We start from the raw sequence: 24,395 nt of genomic DNA on the forward strand, positions 1-24,395 counted from the left end.
AGTCTCTTTTATATAGACCTTAGTGGTCCCATAATGCTGTATCTGAAGTCTCTTTTATATAGACCTTAGTGGTACCCTAATACTGTATCTGAAGTCTCTTTCCCGAAATTGAGCTTTGGTGCAGAATTACAGCCACTAGAGCCAGTCCCACAATGAGCTTTCCTTAGTACAGTGCCTTGCGAAAGTATTCGGCCCCCTTGAACGTTTCGACCTTTTGCCACATTTCAGGCCTCAAACATAAAGATATAAAACTGTAATTTTTTGTGAAGAATCAACAACAAGTGGGTCCCAATTATGAAGTGGAACGAAATTCATTGGCTATTTCAAACTTTTTTAACAAATAAAAAACTGAAAAAGTGGGCGTGCAAAATTATTCAGCCCCTTTACTTTCAGTGCAGCAAACTCTCTCCAGAAGTTCAGTGAGGATCTCTGAATGATCCAATGTTGACCTAAATGACAAATGATGATAAATAGAATCCACCTGTGTGTGTAATCAAGTCTCCGTATAAATGCACCTGCTCTGTGATGGTCTCAGAGGTCCGTGTAAAGCGCAGAGCATCATGAAGAACAAGGAACACACCAGGCAGGTCCGAGATACTGTTGTGGAGAAGTTTAAAGCCGGATTTGGATACAAAAAGATTTCCCAAGCTTTAAACATCCCAAGGAGCACTGTGCAAGCGATAATATTGAAATGGAAGGAGTATCAGACCACTGCAAATCTACGAAGACCCGGCCGTCCCTCTAAACTTTCAGCTCATACAAGGAGAAGACTGATCAGAGATGCAGCCAAGAGGCCCATGATCACTCTGGATGAACTTCAGAGATCTACAGCTGAGGTGGGAGACTCTGTCCATAGGACAACAATCAGTCGTATACTGCACAAATCTGGCCTTTATGGAAGAGTGGCAAGAAGAAAGCCATTTCTTAAAGATATCCATAAAAAGTGTCGTTTAAAGTTTGCCAAAAGCCACCTGGGAGACACACCAAACATGTGGAAGAAGGTGCTGTGGTCAGATGAAACCAAAATCGAACTTTTTGGCAACAATGCAAAACGTTATGTTTGGCGTAAAAGCAACACAGCTCATCACCCTGAACACCCCATCCCCACTGTCAAACATGGTGGTGGCAGCATCATGGTTTGGGCCTGCTTTTCTTCAGCAGGGACAGGGAAGATGGTTAAAATTGATGGGAAGATGGATGGAGCCAAATACAGGACCATTCTGGAAGAAAACCTGATGGAGTCTGCAAAAGACCTGAGACTGGGACGGAGATTTGTCTTCCAACAAGACAATGATCCAAAACATAAAGCAAAATCTACAATGGAATGGTTCACAAATAAACATATCCAGGTGTTAGAATGGACAAGTAAAAGTCCAGACCTGAATCCAATCGAGAATCTGTGGAAAGAACTGAAAACTGCTGTTCACAAACGCTCTCCATCCAACCTCACTGAGCTCGAGCTGTTTTGCAAGGAGGAATGGGCAAAAATGTCAGTCTCTCGATGTGCAAAACTGATAGAGACATACGCCAGCGACTCGCACTGCGTAATCGCAGCAAGAGTGTCGCTGCAAAGTATTAACTTAAGGGGGCTGAATAATTTTGCACGCCCAATATTTCAGTTTTTTATTTGTTTAAAAGGTTTGAAATATCCAATAAATTTTGTTCCACTTCATGATTGTGTCCCAGTTGTTGTTGATTCTTCACAAAAAATTACAGTTTTATATCTTTATGTTTGAGGCCTGAAATGTGGCAAAAGGTCGAAAAGTTCAAGGGGGCCGAATACTTTCGCAAGGCACTGTATGTGCCATTTCTGTGTATGTAGCTGTTGAGGAGGAGAGGAGGGGAGCAAAGTTTTACACCTATCGCCATTTCTATCCACTAGGGGAACATAGGCAGGCTGGGGGAACTCATATTAATGTTAAAAAAACCTCATAAAGTGAAATGTTCATGCCATGGGACCTTTGACATTTTAGCTTGGTGCCTAAGGTATATTACCATCATGGACTTCGTGTTTCAGAGTGTTGCTGCATTCCTGCTGACAAATATTTGTGTACTAAAGCATCTTGTGATATCCTATAGGCCCTATCAAAACCCTTTCTTATCTCTCCCCAAACTCTCTGCTTCCCATCTTATCTCAGACTGTGGTGACGGACAGCAGGGGGTTATATACTTTCTTCCCATCAGCAGACCTGGTCCCATGGGCCAGTAGCTCTTGTATGGTGATCCAGTTGTCCAGGATTCTGCGACTCCGCTTCTTCATGCTCCTCCGGTGGCACAGCTCCAGGATGGAGGTGGGTTCCTGCTGCTGCGTGGTCCCCTGCTGTCCTCCGCCGCTGCCGCCCTGCTCCCGCTCCCGCTCTCTCAAACAGTCGAGACGGCTCTGCATCATGAACTCCCTGCGACGCCGCTGCTCTCGGGCCTTCAGCAGCTGCTGCTTGCGCTCCTCTTTGCTCCAGTAACGGCCCATCTTCATTTCACTCACAGCATCGTCATCCGTTGTCATGCCGCTGCGCTCCTCTCTGATCTTCATGGCGCGTGCCTTCAGGAGGCGATCCCTCACAGGCCGCTTGGCCACGTAGCGCGAGCCATCGCTGCGGATCTTCACCTTCCACTCCATACGAGGGGAGGCAGGCAGCAATGGAGGGGACATAGGTACAGCTCCTGGGGCTTGGGCGACATCTTTACATGTGCTACCCAAGCTCATGGGGCTGGCGTCGCCCCAAGTCTCCATGCTGCCCTCTCTGGCAGCATCTCTGAGTCCACCAAGCCGCTCAGAGGCGGAGGGAGACCTCAGCTGCATGCAGCTCAGGTAGTGCTGAGGCGGCTTTGTGTCAGTCTGACGGCGGGACAGGTAAGGGCTGTTGTCTGCACTGTATCCCCCGGCCCTCTCAGCTGTCCCATTGGCTTTGGGGTTACGTCTCACCTCTCCGTCTGAGCCCCGCCTGGTTCCTCTGTCCCGGGACAGGGACCTAACCTTAGCTCCGGGGCTGGATGTCTTCGCCTCGGCTCGTCTCCTGTGACTGTGGGGAGAGTAGGGCTGGTTGAGGTTGGCTTGGGTCCTGTCCCCTCTTTCGGCCCTGGTCCCTCTCTCTCTCTGTCTAGTGGAGGTTGGTAGCTGCATACCTGCTGGGAGAAGGGGTTCTCCTCCCTCCAGGCTCTGTGAAGAGGGTGAAGGATACTGTTCATTGACCAGAGGGGTGCTCCTGCAACTTTCCCCTCCAGTGTTGTAGGCACTCGTGCTGTCCTTATCTGAGCGCTCCCTTTCTGGGAGCTCGTTGATATCCGACAAAGCGTGGTGACAGGAGTCCTCGCTGACCAAAGTGCCGCTGATGTCTAAGCGTCCAGCTCCTACTCCAGCCCCTGCACTCGCTCCATTCTTCTCCTCGAGAGGCCAAGCCTTCAGACAACGCTCCCTCAGCTGCTGCATCTTCTGTGCCCTCAGGATGTTGCGACACTTGAACTCCAAGTGGCGCAGTTCTTCTTCCAGAAGGGCCATCTCATGCTGCGTCAAGCTCTCATTCCTGTTCACATCCAGTGAGACGCCGCCTTCCTCTTCTGCCGGCCCCTGACCTTCCAGCAGCATCAGAGCATTACTGTTCTTCTCATAGTAACACTTGATTTCCAGGAGCTCTTTGTACCTCTCACACTCCTCCTCGGTCAGCCCAGGCATCATCATCATCCTCACAGGATCGGCCGCGTAGGCCCTCTCCAATCGCTCCACCTGTTCCAGCCCTCCTCCATAAACACAGTCCAGCCCTAAGAGAGAGTCCGTGCTGAACTGGAGGTCCTGGGAGTGCAGCAAGGGCGGAGTGTCCCCTCGGCTGGACAGAAACTTGCGCATGCTGCCAGGCGTGTTGGTGGCGTTGGTATTGGAGGCACTGGTGTGGTCGTCTCCCAGAAGGTCATGTTCTGAAGACTCCTCGTAACGTGTGCTTTCATCTGTACGGCCCACCCCGCTGTCCAGCTCCTGGCTGTTGCTCAGCACCGTCTGGAGCAAATCAGGTGAATCCCTGTTCATGGAGCGGCCATTGCTGCCAAGTACACCCCCGCCAGCAACACTGCCCGGTCCAGCACCCAGGACGGAGGTGCCGTTCCACACTCTGTGGCTGCTGGACAGATGAACAGCGTTGTCCAGTGGCTCCAACTCCAACTCGTCTGGGTCCAGCTGGTTGTCATTCTGACAGGTGAAGGTGTGTCAGGCACAGGTTGTTGAATTTAGTTGATGGCATTGTAGTGGAGGTGTGAAGTTGTTGAAGAGACAGAAAGCACAAGTATGTGTTAGAATGTTGCTGTACATTTGAAATCTTAAAGGCTCCATTCACTCAAAAATGGGTTTTGCTTGTTGGCCTACTTGGATGTTTGAGCTTTACTGTGCAGAATAAATGAATGTCCATGCTTACCTTACAACATGTCTGGATAGGATCTTTAATATTTATTATAATAATGTTTTAAGCTTTTAAAGACATTTAAAAAAAACATGTATAAACCTGCATTTATTGACATGTTTGGCCACTTGGGGGCAGGGGGGACAAGCGCTAAACACAACATTGACATATCATCACCCTTACGTTGATATGGTGAACTTATAAGCAAACTGTTGCCGATTTACACATTCTGTAGATGTGGAGCAATATTAGTATTAATTTGGAGTCGTAAACAATGGAAGAACTGGCAGCAGCATTGACGTCAATGTTGACAGTAGCTAAGATGATATTGGAGTCAATGGATGAGGAAGAACAGCTGCTTTTGAGCCTGCTAGCAAAAACACGAAGAAAAAGAAGGTGGAATGTTCGTCCTTTGAATCACGCCAGACATAAATATGGTAGGTTCAATATCCTCGTGAAACAAATGAAGATGATAGACGAAGAGAAGCACTTTGAATACTTCAGAATGTCTGCACAACGATTCGATGATCCAAAGATCCAAAACAGTAAAGTTGCTTGCCAGAAAATAAAAAAATAAAACAATTAACTAAACACTAAAAGGCCTTATAGAGTTGAGGGGAACTGATAAATCTTCATCACAACCATTAAGCCCAGTCATTTGAGTCATTGCGTGAACATATGTATATATTATAGCAGCTTTGATGTTGAGTGCAGCACATTTGAGTAGTGCTTCTTTCTGTCAACTAGATGGAGCCGGTACTGTGTGAGATTTTAACATGTCATTACTCTGCTGTTGCATTTGGTTTCCATTGAGTCATTTGTCTATAGAGAAAAACAAACACTCATAGCTCATGTCTAGACTACATCTAAACATGAGCTACGAAGGAAACAGATTTTTCATAGTTAAGTATTCAGTATTAGATGATGAATGCCCATCCAAAATGATTTGATCTTTAGAGATGAATAATACTTAATATTTCATAAGAACTGTTGTTGTTTCTGAGCCGTTTACTCTGCTGTTTTGATTGGCATCTGTCTCAAAAGCTGATCAAATATAAAGTGAATACCTGTGCTTGTATAAGTAAACAGTTACCTCTTCGGAGCACAGTTGATCTTGGCTAATTGGTTTGATTTGAATGTGAGTTGCATGCAGACTACAGACCAAAGTATTGATTATCTTCATTCTTATTCTTCGACAGCCCCTTCACTTCTCTCACTTTCTCCCTCAAGACAACAGATCGAGCTTTTACATCTGCTTGTGCATTTCCCTCTCCGTGCAACCCCTCGCTCACTTGAATCTTAATGTGGGACCATGCCTTCGCAATATAAATCTTGTCAGCCTTTCACAGGTAATACCTATGCTCATCTCTCTGAATACAAGGATGTTTAAACAGAGGAGAGGTGTGTGTGTGTGTGTGTGTGTGTGTGTGTGTGTGTGTGTGAGAGAGAGAGAGAGCGCCATTTGACCATTTTAATGAGTGCCTTTTAAATCTGCCCTTTAGCTCCTTCTGCACAAATGCAGCCAGCATACAGATTTTCGTATTCTCGCAGATACTGCCTCTAGCTCGCAGCTCGTTTGTTTTACAGTGGTATGCAGTGAAAATCCATTTGGTTGCGTCGACATGTGTCAAGTTGTGTTTTTACGAGCCATTTGGCAGAGGTGTGTTATTGAGGGGCATCCGGTGTGTGCTACAATGTCCTCATATCTGCTAGAAGAGTAACCTTGAAGGGAAGCAAAGCGGGGGCCACATTAGCACCGAGAGTACAAGCACGATTTGTCTTTGCCTCTCTCGTCACACAATCTGTGTACTCATCGTGTTTTTGCACCTCTTCGCTTTTCTGCCTCCGTACAGCTTGCAGGATAGAACAAAGCTCTTTCTTGTGTCCTCAGCTTCTTTTCTTTCTCTTCTGAATCTCATAGTTTTATGTTTACATGCAGCACTACCTTCATATAGAGCTGGGCAATATATCCATATTATATCGATATCGTGATATGAGACTAGATATCGTCTTAGATTTTGGATATTGTAATATCGTAATATGGCATAAATGTTGTCTTTTCCTGGTTTTAAAGGCTACATTACAGTAAAGTGATGTCATTTTCTGAACTTACCAGACTGTTCTAGCTGTTCTATTATTTGCCTTTACCCACTTAGTCATTATATCCACATTACTGATGATTATTTATCTAAAATCTCATTGTGTAAATATTTTGTGAAAGCACCAATAGTCATCACTACAACATCGTTGCGGTATCGATATCGAGGTATTTGGTCAAAAATATCGTGATATTTGATTTTCTCCATATCGCCCAGCCCTACCTTCATATACCCAGGCATGTAAACTCATTTCTTTTGGTTACACTTTACTTGAAGGTATCTACATAAGAGTGACATGACACTGTCATGAACGTGTCATACACATTATAAACAAGTCATAAACGTTTATGACATAACGCTTCTTTTAGTAAGTGTCATTCGGTTTTTGTCATGACAAGTTATGATTAGGGGTTAGGGTTTGAGTTAGGGTTAGGGTTAGGGTTCATGTGTCATGACTGTGTCATGTGTTCATGACAGTGTCATGTCACTCTTATGTAGTTACCTTCAAGTAAAGTGTTACCTTTCTTTTTAGGTCAGTATTCAGACTTGCAGCGCACTCCCCCAAGACTGCATATCCAATTTCCTCACCTCTATTTCAGGTCGTGCAAGGAGCAGAGAGACATTAGTGCTGTCCTCTCTGGTGAGAATAGCTACTGCCTCCTCTCTGTCCTGGATGTCCACTCCATTTATCTAAGAGAGAAAAAAGAGGAGAACCAAATTGAGCTAATGCCAGATAACAAAAGAGCCTTTCCACCAAGGCTAGATTCAATGAAATTACTCAATTTAAGAAATAGTCAGGAAATAAATCTCTCTTTAGCGTAGTAGCAGAAGCAATGATATTCAACCTCTTATTATATCATTAAGAAAAAATGCTGCACTATTAGCAATTTCCTTTAATATGTGAATAAGGCTGGATTAAAAAGGACTCCAGCTCTACTGTGGACCAGGGGGTATCTAAGACTTTGGTGTCATGCAACCCTGCAGTATTGATAACATCAATATATGTTGACCTTGCACTTTGAGCTACTTGCACATTTTTTCCAATGTGGGTTACACTGCAAATGGCTAATAAAGTGAATCTGAATCTGAATCTGGATTAAGGAATACAAACCCCCAGTGTGAAACCTGTACCTGCAGTATTCTGTCTCCCTTGCGAATGCGTCCATCTATTGCAGCGATACTGTTTGGGTTCAACTTGGGGAGAAAAAGAAGGATTTGTTTAGGAGTGTAAAGAAATGGGAAAGATATATTGAACATTTCATTTCCCAACACTTACCTCTCCTACATATATTCCCAGGTCCTCCTCCTCATCGGTTCTGTAACACACTGTCAGCCCGAGTTTATCCTGCTGCCGAGACTTATACAACTCCACCTCCTGAAGCAGTTAGAGAAAAGTTTGAGGACGTCAGAGAGAGAAGAGCGGGGCAGCTTTCTGTGCCAGAGTTTGAGTAGCTAAATGGCTCTCACCTCATATTCCAGCTCATCCTGCCTGTCCACTTCATGATGAGTGATATCAAAGTAGTCAGTGGGGTCGTAGTATACAGGCTCTATAAAGCTGAGGATGATAATCATATTTCAATAACTGGGGTAGCTTCAAACTTCACATGTGTGAACAGAATGGCATGGACTAGAACCAAGACGGCAGATGAGCTCTGGTCTGACAGTTGGACATGCAGCAGAGGCCTATTATACTACTCGCACTCACAGTTCATTGAGTAAATATGGCTCCAGTAACGGCGGCAGTGGAGGCGACGGCGGAGGGTCGGGTGGGGGTGGAGCTCCACAGGGATGCTGGCTGCTCTTGCCCAGAGTCAACATATGCTGGAAGCTGATGTCTGTTTGGGTGCAGCTGTCTACACAGTCGGCCATGCCCATGGTCACTGGCACTAACCCTCCAGGGGCTCCCGCTAGGCCTGCGCGTCTGCGGGCCCCCCGCCTCAGTATGTTGGACAGCACGGGGTCCCGTATGTCCAGGGTGGGATCCCCGGAAAGGCAGGACAGATCCTTTCCATTCACCTGGAAAACACAGAGTCAAGATCAAATGGTGGAGGAGCAGGAGGAGAAGAGGAAGAGAAAAAGAGAAGAGGGGCAAATAGAATTGAAGAGGGATTGGTGCAGGGATAAAAATAAAAGAAACCAGGTGTAAAATGAGTGATTTTCAAAATCTTTTTTTTTTCTTCTACGTAGAACACAGAGGAACCACAAGAAACAGACAAAGATTTGGAAAATAGGCAGCAAACGGAGTTGTAGATAGTGAAAAGATAAACTACATAGATGCTGACATGAATAACAGCAAGGCAGTGATGGAAAGTACATCTACACAAGTACTGTACTTAAGTTAATTTTGAGGTACTTGTACTGTATTTGAGTAATTCCATTTTGTGCTGTACTTTATACTTCTACTTCACTACATTTCAGAGGGAAACTTTTTTTTTTACAACTTTTTACATTTGTCTGACAGCTTAAAGACTCTAAACACCCACACAGGTGATTTTATTATTATTTTATTATCATTATTATTATTAGACCTCTGCTCAGGCTGAAGGTGGGCCGGCGCTCAGATGGGAATTTATTAAGTCACGTCTTTTTTTCTTTTTACCAATAGACCTTTTTCACGGCAGACATGTTGACATGTCATGGTAGGAAAAGCAAAGGTGTATTCAAAGGATAGGATAGACATTATTAATCCCACACTGCACTGCACTGCACTGATGGCTGCATTAGTGATGGCTGCATTCCACCTAGGAGAGGCCCTGGTATTGTGTATGCCAGAGAATGTCTAATAAGGGGAGAACTTCCACTCTCGGGAAAATTCCAGGTTGGTACAATGGGGCTTATAGGGAGTGAGATAGGGAGTGAACAGGCTCTCCATAGACAGGCTCTGTGTATGCTGACTGACTCACTGAAATAGCTTACTGGTACACTTGATGGAATTGAGCCATCGTTAAGGTTATCAATTTCAGCTGTGCTTTTCCTACTATGACAAGTCAAAATGTCTGCTGTGAAAAAGGGCCATAAGAATGATAAAGGTGTCATTTGTCCCACCCTCATAGGTGCAACAAAGCTAACAGGAGACTCTGGAAGATGTCAGTCCATCAGTCTAAACACACCCACGCAGTCCTGGGAAGAGGTCCAATCCAGCCAGGTTCAATGAAAACACCTGTATTGGTGTTCAGGGCCTTTAAAGGTGCTCTAAGTGATGTGACGCGTTTTTTAGGCTATAACATTTTTCGTCACATACAGCAAACATCTCACTATCCGCGAGCTGCCTGTCCCCTGAACACACTGTAAAAAAACAGTCTCTAAAGACAGCTCAGGCTCCACAAATGGCAACATAAACAAAGTGGTCCAACCTGCCCCACGAACCATAACAAACAGTGTTCCAGCCAATAACCGACAGGAAGGAGCTGGTTGAGCCATTACTGCAGCAGCGTTAGCACGTAGGCTACTTCCACAGTGCATATTCATAACTCAACCAACTCGTTCTTGTCGGTTATTGGTTGGAACACTGTTTGTTATGGTTCGTGGGGCAGGTTGGCACAGTTTGTTTTTGTTGCCGTTTGTGGAGCCTGGGCTGTCTACAGTGTGTTCAGGGGACAGGCAGCTAGCGGATAGTGAGGAGATGTTTGCTGTATGTGACAAAAAAATGTTGTAGCCTAAAAAATGTGTCACATCACTTAGAGCACCTTTAAGTTACTTTGCAAATTAAAGTCTCTGTCTGCACATCCACACAGGTGTTTTCAATCACCTTAGCTGATTAAACCTCTGCTCAGGTGTTTGTTGGAGATGACGATCAAGTGCAGTCCTAATGAGGCAAGGGAAAACTATTGGTGTGCAGGGCCTTTCTAACACTGTGGTATTACTACTTTTACTCGAGTAAAATCATACTTCTTCCACCACTGCAGGAGGGGAGGGAGACAGACATGAGGATGGACAGACCCACATCAGCAGTTTTATCAACCAGGCAAGGTTAGTTCACAGACATAATAGCCCTTTTTCACGGCTGACACGTTGACATGTCATAATAGGAAAAGCACAGGTGTGTTCAAAACCATTAATTATGGCTGCATGCCACTTAGGAGAGGCCCTGGTATTGTGCATGCTGACTCACTGAAATAACTTGATGGAATACTGGTGGACTGATGGACACTTGATGGAAGTGAGCCATAGTTATGGTTATCAGTTTCAGCTGTGCTTTTCCTGCTATGACAAGTCAGAAATGACTGCTGTAACAAAGGTCCATAACGCTGCCTCACGAAAACACAGAGAACAGGAGGGGGAACTACAGCTACACACAGCACACGCACACACACACACACACACACACACACACACACACACGCACACACACCCCGAAAGAAAGAAAGAAAGAAAGAAAGAAAGAAAGAAAGAAAGAAAGAAAGAAAGAACTAGAAAGATACACTACAGCAGACATATAAGGTTATTTTAACTGTCACACAGCTGATAGTGTTCCTTCAAACACACACACACACACACACACACACACACACACACACACACACACACACACAAAAAAAACAATGGCTTTGTATCTAAAAGGTTTCGACGCCACATCACACAAAAGCAGCAAAGCAGGAAGCTTTGTACAGAGACCTTTAATCGACCGTCAGCGTCAAAAGAGCACAACATGTTGTTTATGTGACCCTTCTGTGGAGAGAGGGAAAGAAAGCAGGAACATGGTGGAGTTAGAAAGTAATTACAGGTGTGAAGGCTTAGGAAATGGCGAGCTCTTCTTGAGATAAAGGAGAGAAGCAGAGGTGGAAAAAATATATTCAAGTTAACTGTCACAGAGATAAAAATGAGTTTCTTTAGTACATTAGTTTTGTGCGCTCTGGTCCTCCTGAACACTCTTGTACAAAACACTGTTATCTTTCCTTTGTGTGAATCAGTTTCACTCTGCAAATATATAACAAAACGTAATCATATTCTGGAGAAACTAAATCAATTTCCCCCTCCTTTTTTTGAGCAAGGGGAGCTTGACTAAGAAATTATTATAATGTAATTTCTGCTGGAATGTCACGCTTTCAAACATTTTGATTTGGAGAAATAGAACACGCTCCAGAGCTCTCTCCCTCTATTTGTGGACATTTAAATAGTTGTCATATTTAAATAGTCGTCATAGTATATAAAAGTAGAATCACAAATCACAATATGTGTCCTGGACCAGTGGTGCAATGTAACTAAGGACATTTACTCAAGTACTGTACTTCGTTTCGTGCCACTTTCTACTTCTACTCCGCTACATTTCAGAGAGAAATATTGTTCTTTTTACTCCACTACATTAATCTGACAGCTTTAGATACTAGTTACTTTACAATTTAAGATTTTTGCACACAAAACACATGTAGTTTATTAAATACGATGTTTTATTATAGATTAAACTACCCAACAATATAACGGCCAACAAGACTAGCTGAAATGATTGGACCATTAAACACACAACCGTTTGGATCGTTTCCAGTTCCTAAAATGGGAGGATTTTTCTGCATTTAGTACTTTTTAATTCTTTAAGTACATTTTCCTCATGATACTTACATACTTTTACTTAAGTAACATTTTCAATGCAGGACTTTTACTTGTAACAGAGTATTTTTACAGTGTGGTATTAGTACTTTTACTTAAATATTAGTAGTACTTTTACTTGAATACTTCTTCCACCACTGGTCCTGACTCTCTGGGGCTGTAGAAGGCTGAATCATGTGGTGTATGAAACCTCTCCCCTTTCTCCCACCACGGCTGAGAGGGCTATTAATAATGAAAGATTATTGAAAATAAATGTGGAGAATGAATCAAAACAGGGATTTGACTTCAGGGTTACTGAACCAAAACATTCCTGGCCAAATCGAGCAGGACAGCCCACAAACCGTGAGAAGGAAGATTCATTCAGCATTCATACCTGCTTCAGTATTTCTAGCAGTGTTTAGCTGCTAGCGGTGGGACTCCATATCAAAGTCTGTCTTTCTGACGGTCAACCGCTTTGATCCAGACTGAGATATTTATTTTAAAAATCTACCGGATGAATTGCCATGAAATTTGGTGTATACAGTCGTGGTCCCCAGAGGATGAATCCTAACGACTTTGTTGATCCCCCTGGCTTTTCCTCTAGCGCCACCAGCAGGTCAGAATGTGCACTTATCCAGTGAAATATCTTAACATCAACTAGATATGCTGCCACCAAATCTTTTGCAGGCATTCATGTGGTGTAATAACCCCGGTGCCACCCTTCTAGTGCCACCAGCCGGTCAAAGTTGTAAATTGTTCAATTATTTGGTTTATGACAAAAACTAATGAGCAGGCCCATATGGAATCTGCAGATTTTTATTTTTGATATCTGCTGAAAACCTGTGGGAAATTCTGCATCCACAGATTCCACGTGGCCATGCTAATGACTATTTGACATATAGGCTATTGTAGTACTGTCTGTTTTTTTTTTTTTGTTGTCTGTGTACAATCACTTGTTTTTATCTTGGCCAGGACTTCCTTGAAAAAAGAAAAGACATTTCCATCAGCCTCAGCTGTACTTTGTGTTTAGTGCTCATTTGCAAATGTGAGCATGTTAGCAAAGTAAACTACTTTGATAGTGAACACGGTATACCTTAAGTTTAAAGCACTGCTGTGTTTAAGTAAATCCTCACAGAGCCGCTAGCATGGCTGTAGACTGTTGTTTAATCTTGAATAGGATCATTTAAATTAAGACATTTTCAAATAAACTCACAAAGACAAATTCCATTCTCCTGATTTCATTACACGAGACAGACGGCAACATGATGATGTAGGCAGCCAGTTACTGAGCCAGACAGCCTTTGGAGAGTGTCACTCATGCTGCACTCAGTCACTGACCTTGGCTGTCTGCGGCTCTCTACATCTTTTCTTGCTTCATTCTCTCTCTCTCTCTCTCTCTCTCTCTCTCTCTCTCTCTCTCTCTCTCTCTCTCTCTCTCTCTCTCTCTCTCTCTCTCGCCTCTTGTCCCCTTCCAGTAATTGCATGTCAAATCAATGTTCGCCTGTGCAGCCAAGCACAAAAATGTTCTTGCCACACTCAGCCCCTGCTCCCTTTGGTTCTCTCCCAACACCACCACCACTACTATCACCACTACTACTACCACCACCCATCTAGTCGATCTTTCCTGCTTTGCCATTGTGTTTTCATGCTCATATTCCTTTCCCTTTCTCTTCTCTTCCTCCATACCCTACCCATATCCACTCCTGCTTCTTCGCCCTCCTGTCTTCTCCACACTCTGGTTTTCTTACGGCGCGCTGCCTCAGCAGTTCTGTCTTCTCTGTCCCTTCCCTGGAGATGACAACTCACCCTCCTCCCACTCCTCTATTTCCGTCTATTTCAGCCGGTCCATCTCCTGGTGTGCGTTTTGTCCTTCCTCACACTAATGTTCCTTCATAAATCTTTTCTGTCTCTCTTAATGATCCTCTTCGCTTTAAAACAAATAAGAGGTTTCCTCCCTACATGGCCTGTCGATAATAAAGGAATTTACACGGTGTGGTTTGCATGTTAGATTGGAGGGAAAATGCCCTTTGACATTCTTCAGCAAAGTGCATTTTTATTTCTCACCTCATGATCTTTTTCCCTCTTTCTAAACAGCAGGAGGTATCTATTGTTTCTGTGCTCGTGACCACACGGTCCAGCTCTCCAGGATCAGAAAGAAACTATTAGGAAACAGCTCCGTGATCATGAGTGACGGGTATGAATACTGAGAGAGAGGGGGGAGAGGGGGACTTCTCATTCATTATCAATGAGAGGTGCTGAGATTGCTTTGAAGATGACTTCATGCAGGGTAATGGTTGTTGTGTGTTAGACCTGCTTTGATGGAGAATCCATTACACTCTCATGTTCTGTTCTCTTATTATTTCTGGGTTAGTGGATCGTTACATACATCTGCTGTTTATAAGCGACACGAGCAATGCAAATAATGAAACCTCGGGTGCACACCCACCCCCCACAATCCATCCTTATTCTGTGTTTTTGTGTTAAAAAACTAGAATTGAAATTCAGGAAAAATAACAGTCTGCACAATTCACAGTAGGGGGTGGGCGGTGGTGGTATCAGCGGCGGCTGGGGATGGGGATGGGGATGGGGTGATGTGGGGAGAGATGAAAGAAATGCAAAGAGTTCAAAGTGTAGAAAGGGAGAGCAAAGGCAGAGAGACACTGAAGGAGTGCAGGGTGGAGCAAGGAGGAAGGTAGGTGAGGGTAATGATGCCGGAGAAATGTAGAAAACAAGCTTTCCAGGAATTGCCGGGTGAATGTAAATAGTGAGCGAGCCTGGCTCTGGGTTTGTATGTAAACACACACACACACACACACACACACACACACACGCACACACAATGGAAGCTCATGGGAAATTACTAAGTGGTTGATGCATAATTAGTTTTTATCTGAAAGCCCTTTCAAAGAGCAAATGAATCTAATGTGCTGAACAACAGGCTGAGATAAAAAGAAAAGAAAAGAGGGGGACAACTAACTCCACATGAATGCACGTTATCCTAAACACAGTGTGTGGAAAAATACAGAAACAATTGCACGTCTTAATCTGAAGTGTGCGCCTTCAGACACCGCCTACCAAGAGCCTGGGTCTGTCCGAGGTTTCTTCCCAAGAGGGAGTTTTTCCTCGCCACTGTCGCACTGCTTGCTCTTGAGGGAATTACTGGAATTGTTGGAATTGTTGGGGCTTTGTGAATTATAGAGTGTGGTCTAGACCTACTCTATCTGTAAAGTGTCTCGAGATAACTCGTGTTATGATTTGATACTATAAATAAAATTGAATTGAATTGAATTTGGTAACTCTCAAACATGGATTGATGTGCATTTCCACAGAGTTCATGCAAACGCTCCTGTCTGACTGATACCTGCCCCGCCCTCCTTTATATATTGAATTCCACTTGTTCTGTAATAGATTTTTCTCATCTTCCATGCTTTGAAGGCTGGAGCGGGCACCTCCTCACAAAATCAATTAATCTAGAGACGGAGTTGACCTACTCCGGCTATAACCCCTGTTGTTTGATATCACTGAGCTAATTTAAATGAACAAGCAGGCCTATTATATACTGATACCACTGAGAAGATATTGATTTAAAGCATTCTTTAAAATTATTGCGATGGAGCTAACAAGCCTCAGCGGGAGTGTGAGCTATAGGACTATACATAATTTATCAATATATTCATCAGATAGAACAAAAGATGAATTATGGGCAGGGTGTTTTTTTTTTTTTTTTTAAATGTATTTATTGATAGTGGTGGATGAACCGCAGCAAGTAGGTCTGTAAAACATATCATAGGCTATATGTCCTTACAATAATGCATTTTTCTGTCACTCTTGTCCTATTAAATGGAACATCCTCTCCATATTCTGTCTCGTGTCCATGTCAGACACATGCTCGAGAAGTCTGCGGGGGAAAGAGCAGGAACCTGACAGACATGCACTTGTGCACAGACACATAGTATATATTATGAAACCCTAGCCTGCCCTTCACCTGAGAAAACCGAGCAGTCTGTCAGGTGTTGTGATTAACTTGCGCTAAGTTTTTTTGCAGCACCATTTGCATCATTTTTAAATTACACAGACAACAGTCATAAATAAAAATACATATATAGCAGAATATACACAAATTTAATAAATGGTTCATAATACACTATAATTAATCAGATAAAATGTATTTGTTAAGAGTTTATTGATGCAGTTGTCAACAACTTTAACTCCTCCTACAGCCTCCCTAACTTGATGCTGGTGGATAAACCTATAATTAATGGCAATATAATATATAACCCGTTATTACATATACAATTTCTTCATAGGTGAAGTTATAATTGTTGAAAATATTATACATTAACAAACATGTCAACATGTCCTTATCTGCTATTAACCCCATTATGTGTTATAAATGATTTATTATATTTTATATTTTTTAGTTTATTGACTGCTTATAGATGCTAAATATGGGGTGTTAAAGTAAAGTTACTGACGGAGCTCCCTATCGACATCAGGATGGCCGAAAGCCTACACATCTTCCGCCGAAGGCTAAAAACACATCTCTTCCGACTACACTTCGGATAAACATAAAAAAACTTGCTTGAACCTGCACTTTCATATGCCTCTTTGTAGTTTTGCTTATTTAAAGCTAATATGCTTGCACTTACTACTTGTTGTCTGGACTTTGAACCTTCAGAGTTGAAAGCACTTAATTGTAAGTCGCTTTGGATAAAAGCGTCTGCTAAATAACATGTAATGGAATGTAATGGAATGTAATGGAATGTATTGGAATGTAATGGAATTGGGGGAAAACAAGATTTGTCAAAAGTGCAGTGACAGTATTAATGTCAAATACTGTAGGGTGGACAAGACAATATGACAGACATGTCAATATAATGCAATCTAACAATTTAATCTAACGGTATAATGTGTTTGATGAGACACAAGCTTATGGTGCTCTCATCACATTGTATTGTCAGGTGTGCCTTTTATTTTGTCCACCTCCAGTATGCATGTCCATGTGTGAGTATCCCTATCATTCACACGTGCACGTGGGCATGAACGCAGCCGTGCATTTACTCAGCTCCAGCTTTTGTCAGCTGGTCATTGGGTATGTATTGATTGTCATCCGTTTGCCTCTTGTGGCTGTCAGCATGTTTCTCTGTGTCATTGTGAATAAAAGAACATTTGGGCACATTGTTTGTTTAATGACGCTGGTTGCCATGGAAACAGCCTCCCGCTTTACAGTGATGGAGGAGAGAAAGGGAAGGGAGCGGCTGAACGGCTCGTGTGTGTGTGTGTGTGTTACAATTTAGTCCGGGCTATAGGAGGCTGAATTGATCAGAAACATGCCATAGGGTGTGTACCAACCACCACTGCGCAGCGTATGTGTAACAGAGTCCCAATGTATAATGCATGGGTTTTATTCCTTTGGCAAGAGAAGCAAGTGTTTTGATAAAGTCAAATTTCACAGCCTGGTTTTCCTGCCTATAAGCTGTTTAATGCTGTATTGATTGTCTTAAGACAGTTACTCAGTAACTGCATCTAATTTGAAGGTGTAATTATACATGTTAGTTAAGGAAAACAGCTCAAAGCTGAAAACCTCTGAAGGGAAACTCTATGAAGTGTGCGGGGAAATGTAATTACGTTTCCTCTTTTATGATGTTTTTTTTATGATTGGACACAGTATACCTACCATCTTTTGCTTGGCATGATCTTTGGATTAATCAGCCATCTGCACAGCAAGAATTGCTGTTTGTAATCATTACATGTAATAAATGAGATTTAATTAAATTGAGAAAAAAAACAGCATGCAGTCTGTTTGGCTGCCTTTTAGTATTTTGGATTGTTTGATTTGTACTTTTTTTGCTTTGCAGTTAACAGACCTCTGTGTTTCATTGAATATGTTCTCATTGCAATGTGCTAGTCAGCCTCTGAAAGCCAAAGGCTGTGACTCTGGTTCAGTACTCCATCTGAGTTTGTTCCTCTGCTCCCAGGGTTAGGGTTACCTAACCTAGGCTCACCAGACCACAATATATGTAGACCTGCTGCTCCCAACACCTCACAATATCTGCTCTACTTACACAAGTACCATCCACACAAAACATTTGCATGACAACTGCTCTGCATGCTCCAAATCATACAACATATCTCCTGCCATCTCTCCCGCTCCACTCATCGCCACGCCCGTCTGGAAACCACGTGCAGATACTCTGTCAGACAGAGCTGGGAGGGTTTCTTCTGTAGGGACACAACGTGCAGCTACAATTGACCTCACATTGCCAGATCAGTGGAATTATTAGATTACTACTTTCAAAGATGTTAACCTGCATGCGGTCAGTGTCATTACTGCTGACCCCGGTTAGATATGGTCACTTATTATGGAATGCTCTGAATTTATGATCACATCCCAGACTGTACACCACCTCTCTCCTCATCTTCTAGTACTTTACCCCAGGGGCTTTGTGAAGTCACTCGAGCCTTTTCTATTCACCCCTGCTTCATGAAGAGCTTAAATCAATTACTCTAAGGGCAAACTTATTATCGTGCCTCTGTTTGGACTCCGCCTCCCTCCATGTTTTCCTCTTTTCTTGGCATCGCCTCTGGCACCAGCTACAGCCCAGTTAACTGGCCCAGACCCTAACATGCTAAAGAGACCTCGCTGATCCTTCTGGTGCCACAGATACTAAAAGTGTTGCGCTGCATACCCATGAGTGCTGAGCGTCTTCATGCTTAGTAAGCATGGGACTTATTTTGGTCACCGCATGTATCATCGTTACCGAGCAGAAGCTTCCTTAGGTACTGCACAGCCAGATGAGCTTACTCACATATAGTCCGTGGTCCCAGTTGGCAGGTGGTGCTGAGGCTGTAACCGTGGCAACCTCCTTGCTCCCATAACACTTTAGCCCGGCTTTAACAACCCATTCATCCTGCTGCCTCCGTGGCTCTGCACCACTCTACTTCACCCCACACCAGCGTCTCTCTATCTTACGCAATTTAGCTTTGCTCTCTCTGATCGTAATCATTGTAATCACAGTCAAGTATCATTATCATAATTATCGGTATTATGGTCACTAAATTACTAATAAATAAATAGCCTTGCTCAAGAGATTTACACAGCTTTTTTTCTGGGTTAATTTAGGTATGTAAAATCTACACAAAAGGCATACAAGTCCAGGAAAAATGGGAAAGATGTGTTACATGATCTGGAACTTATATTACATGAATTTGCCTGATTGATTTTAATGCTGAATGAACTGTAATGCAATTATCATGTTTTATTTAATTGATATTATGGTGTTAATATCTTTTGAATCATTCATATATTTGCTTGACATTTCCATCAATAAAATAACTGGTTGATATATGCTAAATTTATTTCGGATTCAAAACTGGTTATTAGGAATTTAATATTTTAATTATCTGGGTTAAATGAGTCTGTCAACATGATGAGCTTCTGTTTATTTTTACTGCAGATGGAGGACCAATGACATTTTCAACAGTGCTGTTTTGATTGTCACTCATCATCTGCGCCGCAAAAAGAAAGGGCCAACTTAAGGCAGAATAACAATGAAAACTTTAAGGACACACAGAGGGATGCTTTTGTCTGAAGAAATGAAAAAAGAAAATGAAATGAAAACAAGGCAGAAAGAGAGAAAGAAGAAAGGGCCTCACCTGGAACATGACCTTGTATTGTTCCTCAGGCTTTTGAACCACGCACATGTTACACCCCATTGTGACTTTTGACACTGTGCCGGACTGTGCCGGTCCAAAACTGCACCACTTGACCAGTTCTCACACCAGGACTCTCTTTATCAAAGTCTTTGTCTGTGGCAGTAGGAGAGCCCCACCCTCATTCGCAGGCTTGTGGTATACTACACTACTCCTCCTCAGAGTAACACACAACACATCCCTGCCGGGGACAGATAGACAGACAGTTTGTTTGGCTGTGTCACCGTTCTCCTCTTCTTGTTCACAATTCAAGTGTTATAATCCAGAGGAAATTCAAATGTGGAGATAGTTTCAGAGCTGCAAGACCATGTGTTTGTTTCTGTCTCCATCGCAGGCAAAAAGGTTGCTTGTTTAAGTTCTTGTGCTTGTTGTCGATCATCCAGTTTCACTTGTAATCTTGGATGTGGAGAAAAGATGTTTTTAAGAGTCCTGCTGCTTTTGTGCTTGTGTCATTTAATAGATTAAGCAGTTGTTTCAGACAAATCAATGCTGATCCAGTGACTTGTCAAAGGTGATCATGCAGTATACATGCAGTACCCTGCCTGTTTTTTTCTTCAGTGTTGAAGTCTGCAGTATAGAGCAGGTTTTCCCAGCAGAACTCTCACTAAACTCCCCCACTCTGTTCCTCAGTTTTTTTCCCTCCAAACAGCACACTTTCAGCAATGCTCTTTGAACAATGTACATACAAACAATACAGCTATCAAAGAACTTGCCTCAGTCCTGTTTTTTTTTTTTTCTTCTCGTCACTCCCACAGCGAGTTTCCCACCTGCTCTGCTTTCCCGGATCGCTGAAGGATTGCTGAGTGTGGCTGCTGAGATAACTTCTCCTCCTGAAAGCCCTGTCAGGACTGCCCTGCTCTCGTCCTCCACTTCAGGATCAATGCATTGTTAAAGGTATTTCCTAATTTAACTTTTAAGTGAAGCAAGTTGAGTGATGCGTATTACCAGGATCTTTGAGCCTTTGCTGTGCAGCTAAGATAAGCTGTACGCCAGGGATACAAGCCCAAAAAACATGCACACCTGCACACGCATCAAGACAGGCAACAACAGACGCTTCTTTCAACTACAAGCACACAAGCTGCCAAATTTTCTATAACTGTCAGCAGAACACAGAGCATTTATCATACTGCCTCTCTAAATAACACAAGACACTAAAACGACACATGCCGAAACTGTGAGATTGTTAAAGTAGACTGCAGCAGCTTCTCTGGTCTGTTGTCAGATATTAGGCAAATATTAGACCATTGATTCTGTATGCTACAGCATACTCAGCACCGACTACTCTCTAGGGTGAGAGCAAATGACGGATTATAATTAAATTAGTGACCTTTCAAGCAGAGATCAGACAAGACTCTCTCCTGACTGTGTAGAGAAATCAATATCAAACCAACTCATGGATCAATTGGATTTTGTGCTTGCTGGGTTATTGGGGAAATCAAGATTGTTTATTACAAGTACCATAGATGTTTGTCTTTTACATATCCAATGATTTTATTCATTTAGGAAGTTTTTTTTTTTTTTACCAGTCTGTGGATATACACATTCTCTCATTCCTAACTAGTTTAATCGTCCTTGACCAATTGCTATAATTGTCCTCAGTCTATTGATATGGAACTCCCACTCGCTTTAAGATTAGCCTCAGTCAAGGTGCCTGAATTAGAAATGTAACAAAATCTCAATATAACTTTCTCAACTGTCTTCCAGTCCCCGTCCTTGCCCTCGGAGTCTCATCACGTTGGTTAAACCTTTATCTTTAACCCTCCAGTGAGACTTAAGAGTCTTGTCTGAAAGGTCCATCGCCCTGTGTGCTGCCAGCGACAAGGTGTTAGAGCTGCTAATCCTCATTCAAGGCTCCACTACACCTGTATCCATTCCAGAGGCAATGTAATCCCAAACTCTGGCTCCTAGCACAAACCACACTCACTCACTCACTCACTCACTCACTCACTCACGGTTATATACTCGTACACACGAGCACACTGGGAAGCAATCTCCACTCAGTGGAAAGCACGATAACTTGGGAAAAGACAACCTGATAGTCTGGAGAGCAGGCGCTAATCGAGCTACAGCGAGGTGTCAGACATGTTCAGCAGGCAGGTGTGCTCCAACTGTCATCCCCTCTCTCCATCGCCATCTCTTGTCCATCCCTATATACCTCTATGTACCTGAGTATCAGTCCTACATGATTATTGCAGTGGAGTGTCTACAATCGTCCCCTGCCTGCCATCCTTTCAGAATAAATTCTGATATGAAATATGACAAATAATTCAGAACAAAATGCCTATATTCTTCGATCAAAGCATTCAGTATGGAAGGATTTTCTCATTTGGTACAAATGCACCCATAAAAGTTAGTCCATCTTCTGTCTGCAGTAGGAAGAAAAAGGAAATTCAAGAATGGCAGTCAGTAAGTCCATTTTAATCCTCCTTTTGTCCTCTGGTCATTCTATTTGAAATATCCACAGGAGGGTATTTGTGTTTAAGAAAAGAAATAAAAAAAACCATGGTGGAGTATTCCAGGTGGTTGGGGTGTTAAAGCAGAGTGCAGCGCTTGTCTCAGGTCAGTGATAAATCACCATCAGCAGCCCCACAAGATGAGAGAAATCACTAACGGCTGATTGGAGGATACTTCTAGGCTTCTCCCCTTGGGCGCGACGGTAAATGCACTCCCCCACTGCAGCGGGGGGAATACAAAAGGCGGTTGTTCCCCAGCGGTGAAGGAGCCTGCTGATCTGGATGCTGCACTACAACTAAAGCTGAATTCGCATGGATTTTACACTGTATAAATTCTCTCTCTCTCTCTCTCTCTGTCTCTCTCTCTCTCTCTCTCTCTCTGTCTCTCCATCCCTACCAGGGCTGGGCCACTGCTCTCTTTTCTAGTCCCCCATAATTTTTACCCACACCTCATTTGCTACCCTCTCCCTCCTCCTTACTCCCTTCTCTCCCCTGCCTCTCTCTGCTTGTCTGCAGGCAAGAGAGCAAGCCCTGGAAAGCCTATGCATACTGTTAGAGCAGGACAGCACAAGATAACCACCAAAAGCTACATAAAAGTGAATGAAATATCAAAGTATGCATGCCCGGCACTATCAAGACACGCTGACAAGCAGGGAATAGGTTCATTCATCTCATGGCATGTAAGCAATTCTGTGTCACCTTGAGTTGTTTTTAGACTGTATTAGAAAGAAAACAATGATTGCACTTTTTCAAACCAGTAAAAAATGCCCAAAGCAACATAGTTATGCTTGATCTCTCTACAGCAAGGATTAACAAAGCCAAGTCATCGACTATAGACCTACGGAGAAACGCAGCAGCACCGGTATCGGTCCTGGTGACCTCAACACCACAAGAATTAGAAGAGAGCGACTAGGGGTGGGTGAGGGTTTTGGTTCCTGTTCGATTGTATTTGTTTGTTCTGTATGTTGTGTGTTCAAAAATATAAAAATAATAAAGAATTAATCATAAAAAAAAAAAAAAATGCCCAAAGCAGGTAGAGAGCTAGTGACTGGCTGTGCATTTAGATGAGGTTCTGCGCTGCCACAAAGAAGGAGGGAAAAGAAACACTGGGGGGAAAAACAAGTGAATAACAGGTGTGACTGTATAAATTGAAAGATATGGAAGAGTGCCAAGAGAAAAAAATGCAAATGACTGTGTGGGAGATCAGCGAAGAAGCTGAGATGGGTTGGAACAACGGTTTTCTGCAGTAATCAGAATGACCTGCTGAGGAAGAGATGGAGGAGGGGGGGGAGAGATTTCTGCCCAGCCTGGGAGATATTTTATTGTGAGTACAATTCCTCTCTACTGTTCTCCCAGTGAAACTACACACAATCATAGCACCACTCGCTATTTTCAATTTTCAATTTAAAAAAGCCTTTACGGACACATTTACTGCAGTGCCACTGCCAGCTCAGGGCTGGAGATGGGAGACAGCCCACAAGGCAGAAAGGATTAGAGTCACTGATACAAACACGCTAAAATCATTTTATTTACAGTACACAACCACACTCAGGGTTGACCTTTCTATGGGAATACTGTCGTTTTCCACCTGTCAGTTTCCTATTTTTCCATTTTTGTGTGCTTGGGACTCTCTCTCTGCTACATCAGAGAGTCATTCATCAGCTGCCAAAACATAAAGAACAACTTCTAAGCGTGCAGTGCCATGTCACTTATTATGTGTTTATCTGCTGCTCTCTCCCTCTCTCTCTCTCTCATACACACATTTTTAACATCCTGTCTTGCGATATTTGCTGTTTGAAATTCATGTTGGCTGTTAGTTCAACAGGCTGACACATATTTTAGCCCTCAGAATGCTGCAGAGCCACTAATACTGGATGCACCCCATATACACACAAAGACACACACACACACACACACACACACACACACACACACACACACACACACACACACACACACACACACACACACACACACACACACACACACACACAAGCAGATATCTCTATTGTCTTGTTATCTGTTGCATCACTCAGCCCCAATATGTCTGCTTTAGATCTTCATCCCCAACACAAAAGGTCAGTGTGTTATGTGGAAATACTCTGAAATATCAACTGCCCTTTCAACAAGACAGGAAAAAGTAGAGATCATCACATTTAAACGGACAGATCTGCCTTGTACACCTCATGTCATGATCTGTTTCCGGCTTAAATACTAGCGCC

General features: G+C 43.1%; 1 protein-coding gene across 2 annotated transcripts; it reads right to left on the reverse strand.

The window, feature by feature from the left end:
* Window positions 1-1,897: 1,897 nt before the first annotated feature.
* Window positions 1,898-22,507, reverse strand: LOC120558830 (PDZ domain-containing protein 4-like). Of its 2 annotated transcripts, XM_039800098.1 has the most exons (8): window positions 19,664-22,507; window positions 11,099-11,152; window positions 8,190-8,500; window positions 7,952-8,039; window positions 7,761-7,859; window positions 7,616-7,678; window positions 7,073-7,174; window positions 1,898-4,177 (listed from the first exon to the last, which is right to left on the reverse strand). In XM_039800098.1, the coding sequence occupies exons 1-8, from the start codon at window positions 19,721-19,723 to the stop codon at window positions 2,135-2,137; spliced, it is 2,820 nt and encodes a 939-aa protein (XP_039656032.1). In that variant the 5' UTR covers window positions 19,724-22,507; the 3' UTR covers window positions 1,898-2,134. The 2 variants fall into 2 exon arrangements, with proteins under 2 accessions (XP_039656032.1, XP_039656034.1); XM_039800100.1 differs by lacking the exon at window positions 11,099-11,152.
* Window positions 22,508-24,395: the final 1,888 nt, after the last annotated feature.

Source organism: Perca fluviatilis, chromosome 5 (genome assembly GCF_010015445.1).
Source record: "Perca fluviatilis chromosome 5, GENO_Pfluv_1.0, whole genome shotgun sequence".
Taxonomy (NCBI): Eukaryota; Metazoa; Chordata; class Actinopteri; order Perciformes; family Percidae; genus Perca; species Perca fluviatilis.

Coding starts and splice junctions, on each gene's coding strand:
- LOC120558830 (XM_039800098.1), bottom strand. CDS start 19,723: ATGGGGTGTAACATGTGCGTGGTTCAAAAGCCTGAGGAACAATACAAG. Junction 11,153..19,663: donor AATACAAGGTCATGTTCCAG/GTGAGGCCCTTT, acceptor CTCTCTCCACAG/AAGGGTCACATAAACAACAT. Junction 7,175..7,615: donor AGGGAGACAGAATACTGCAG/GTACAGGTTTCA, acceptor TTTCTCTCTTAG/ATAAATGGAGTGGACATCCA.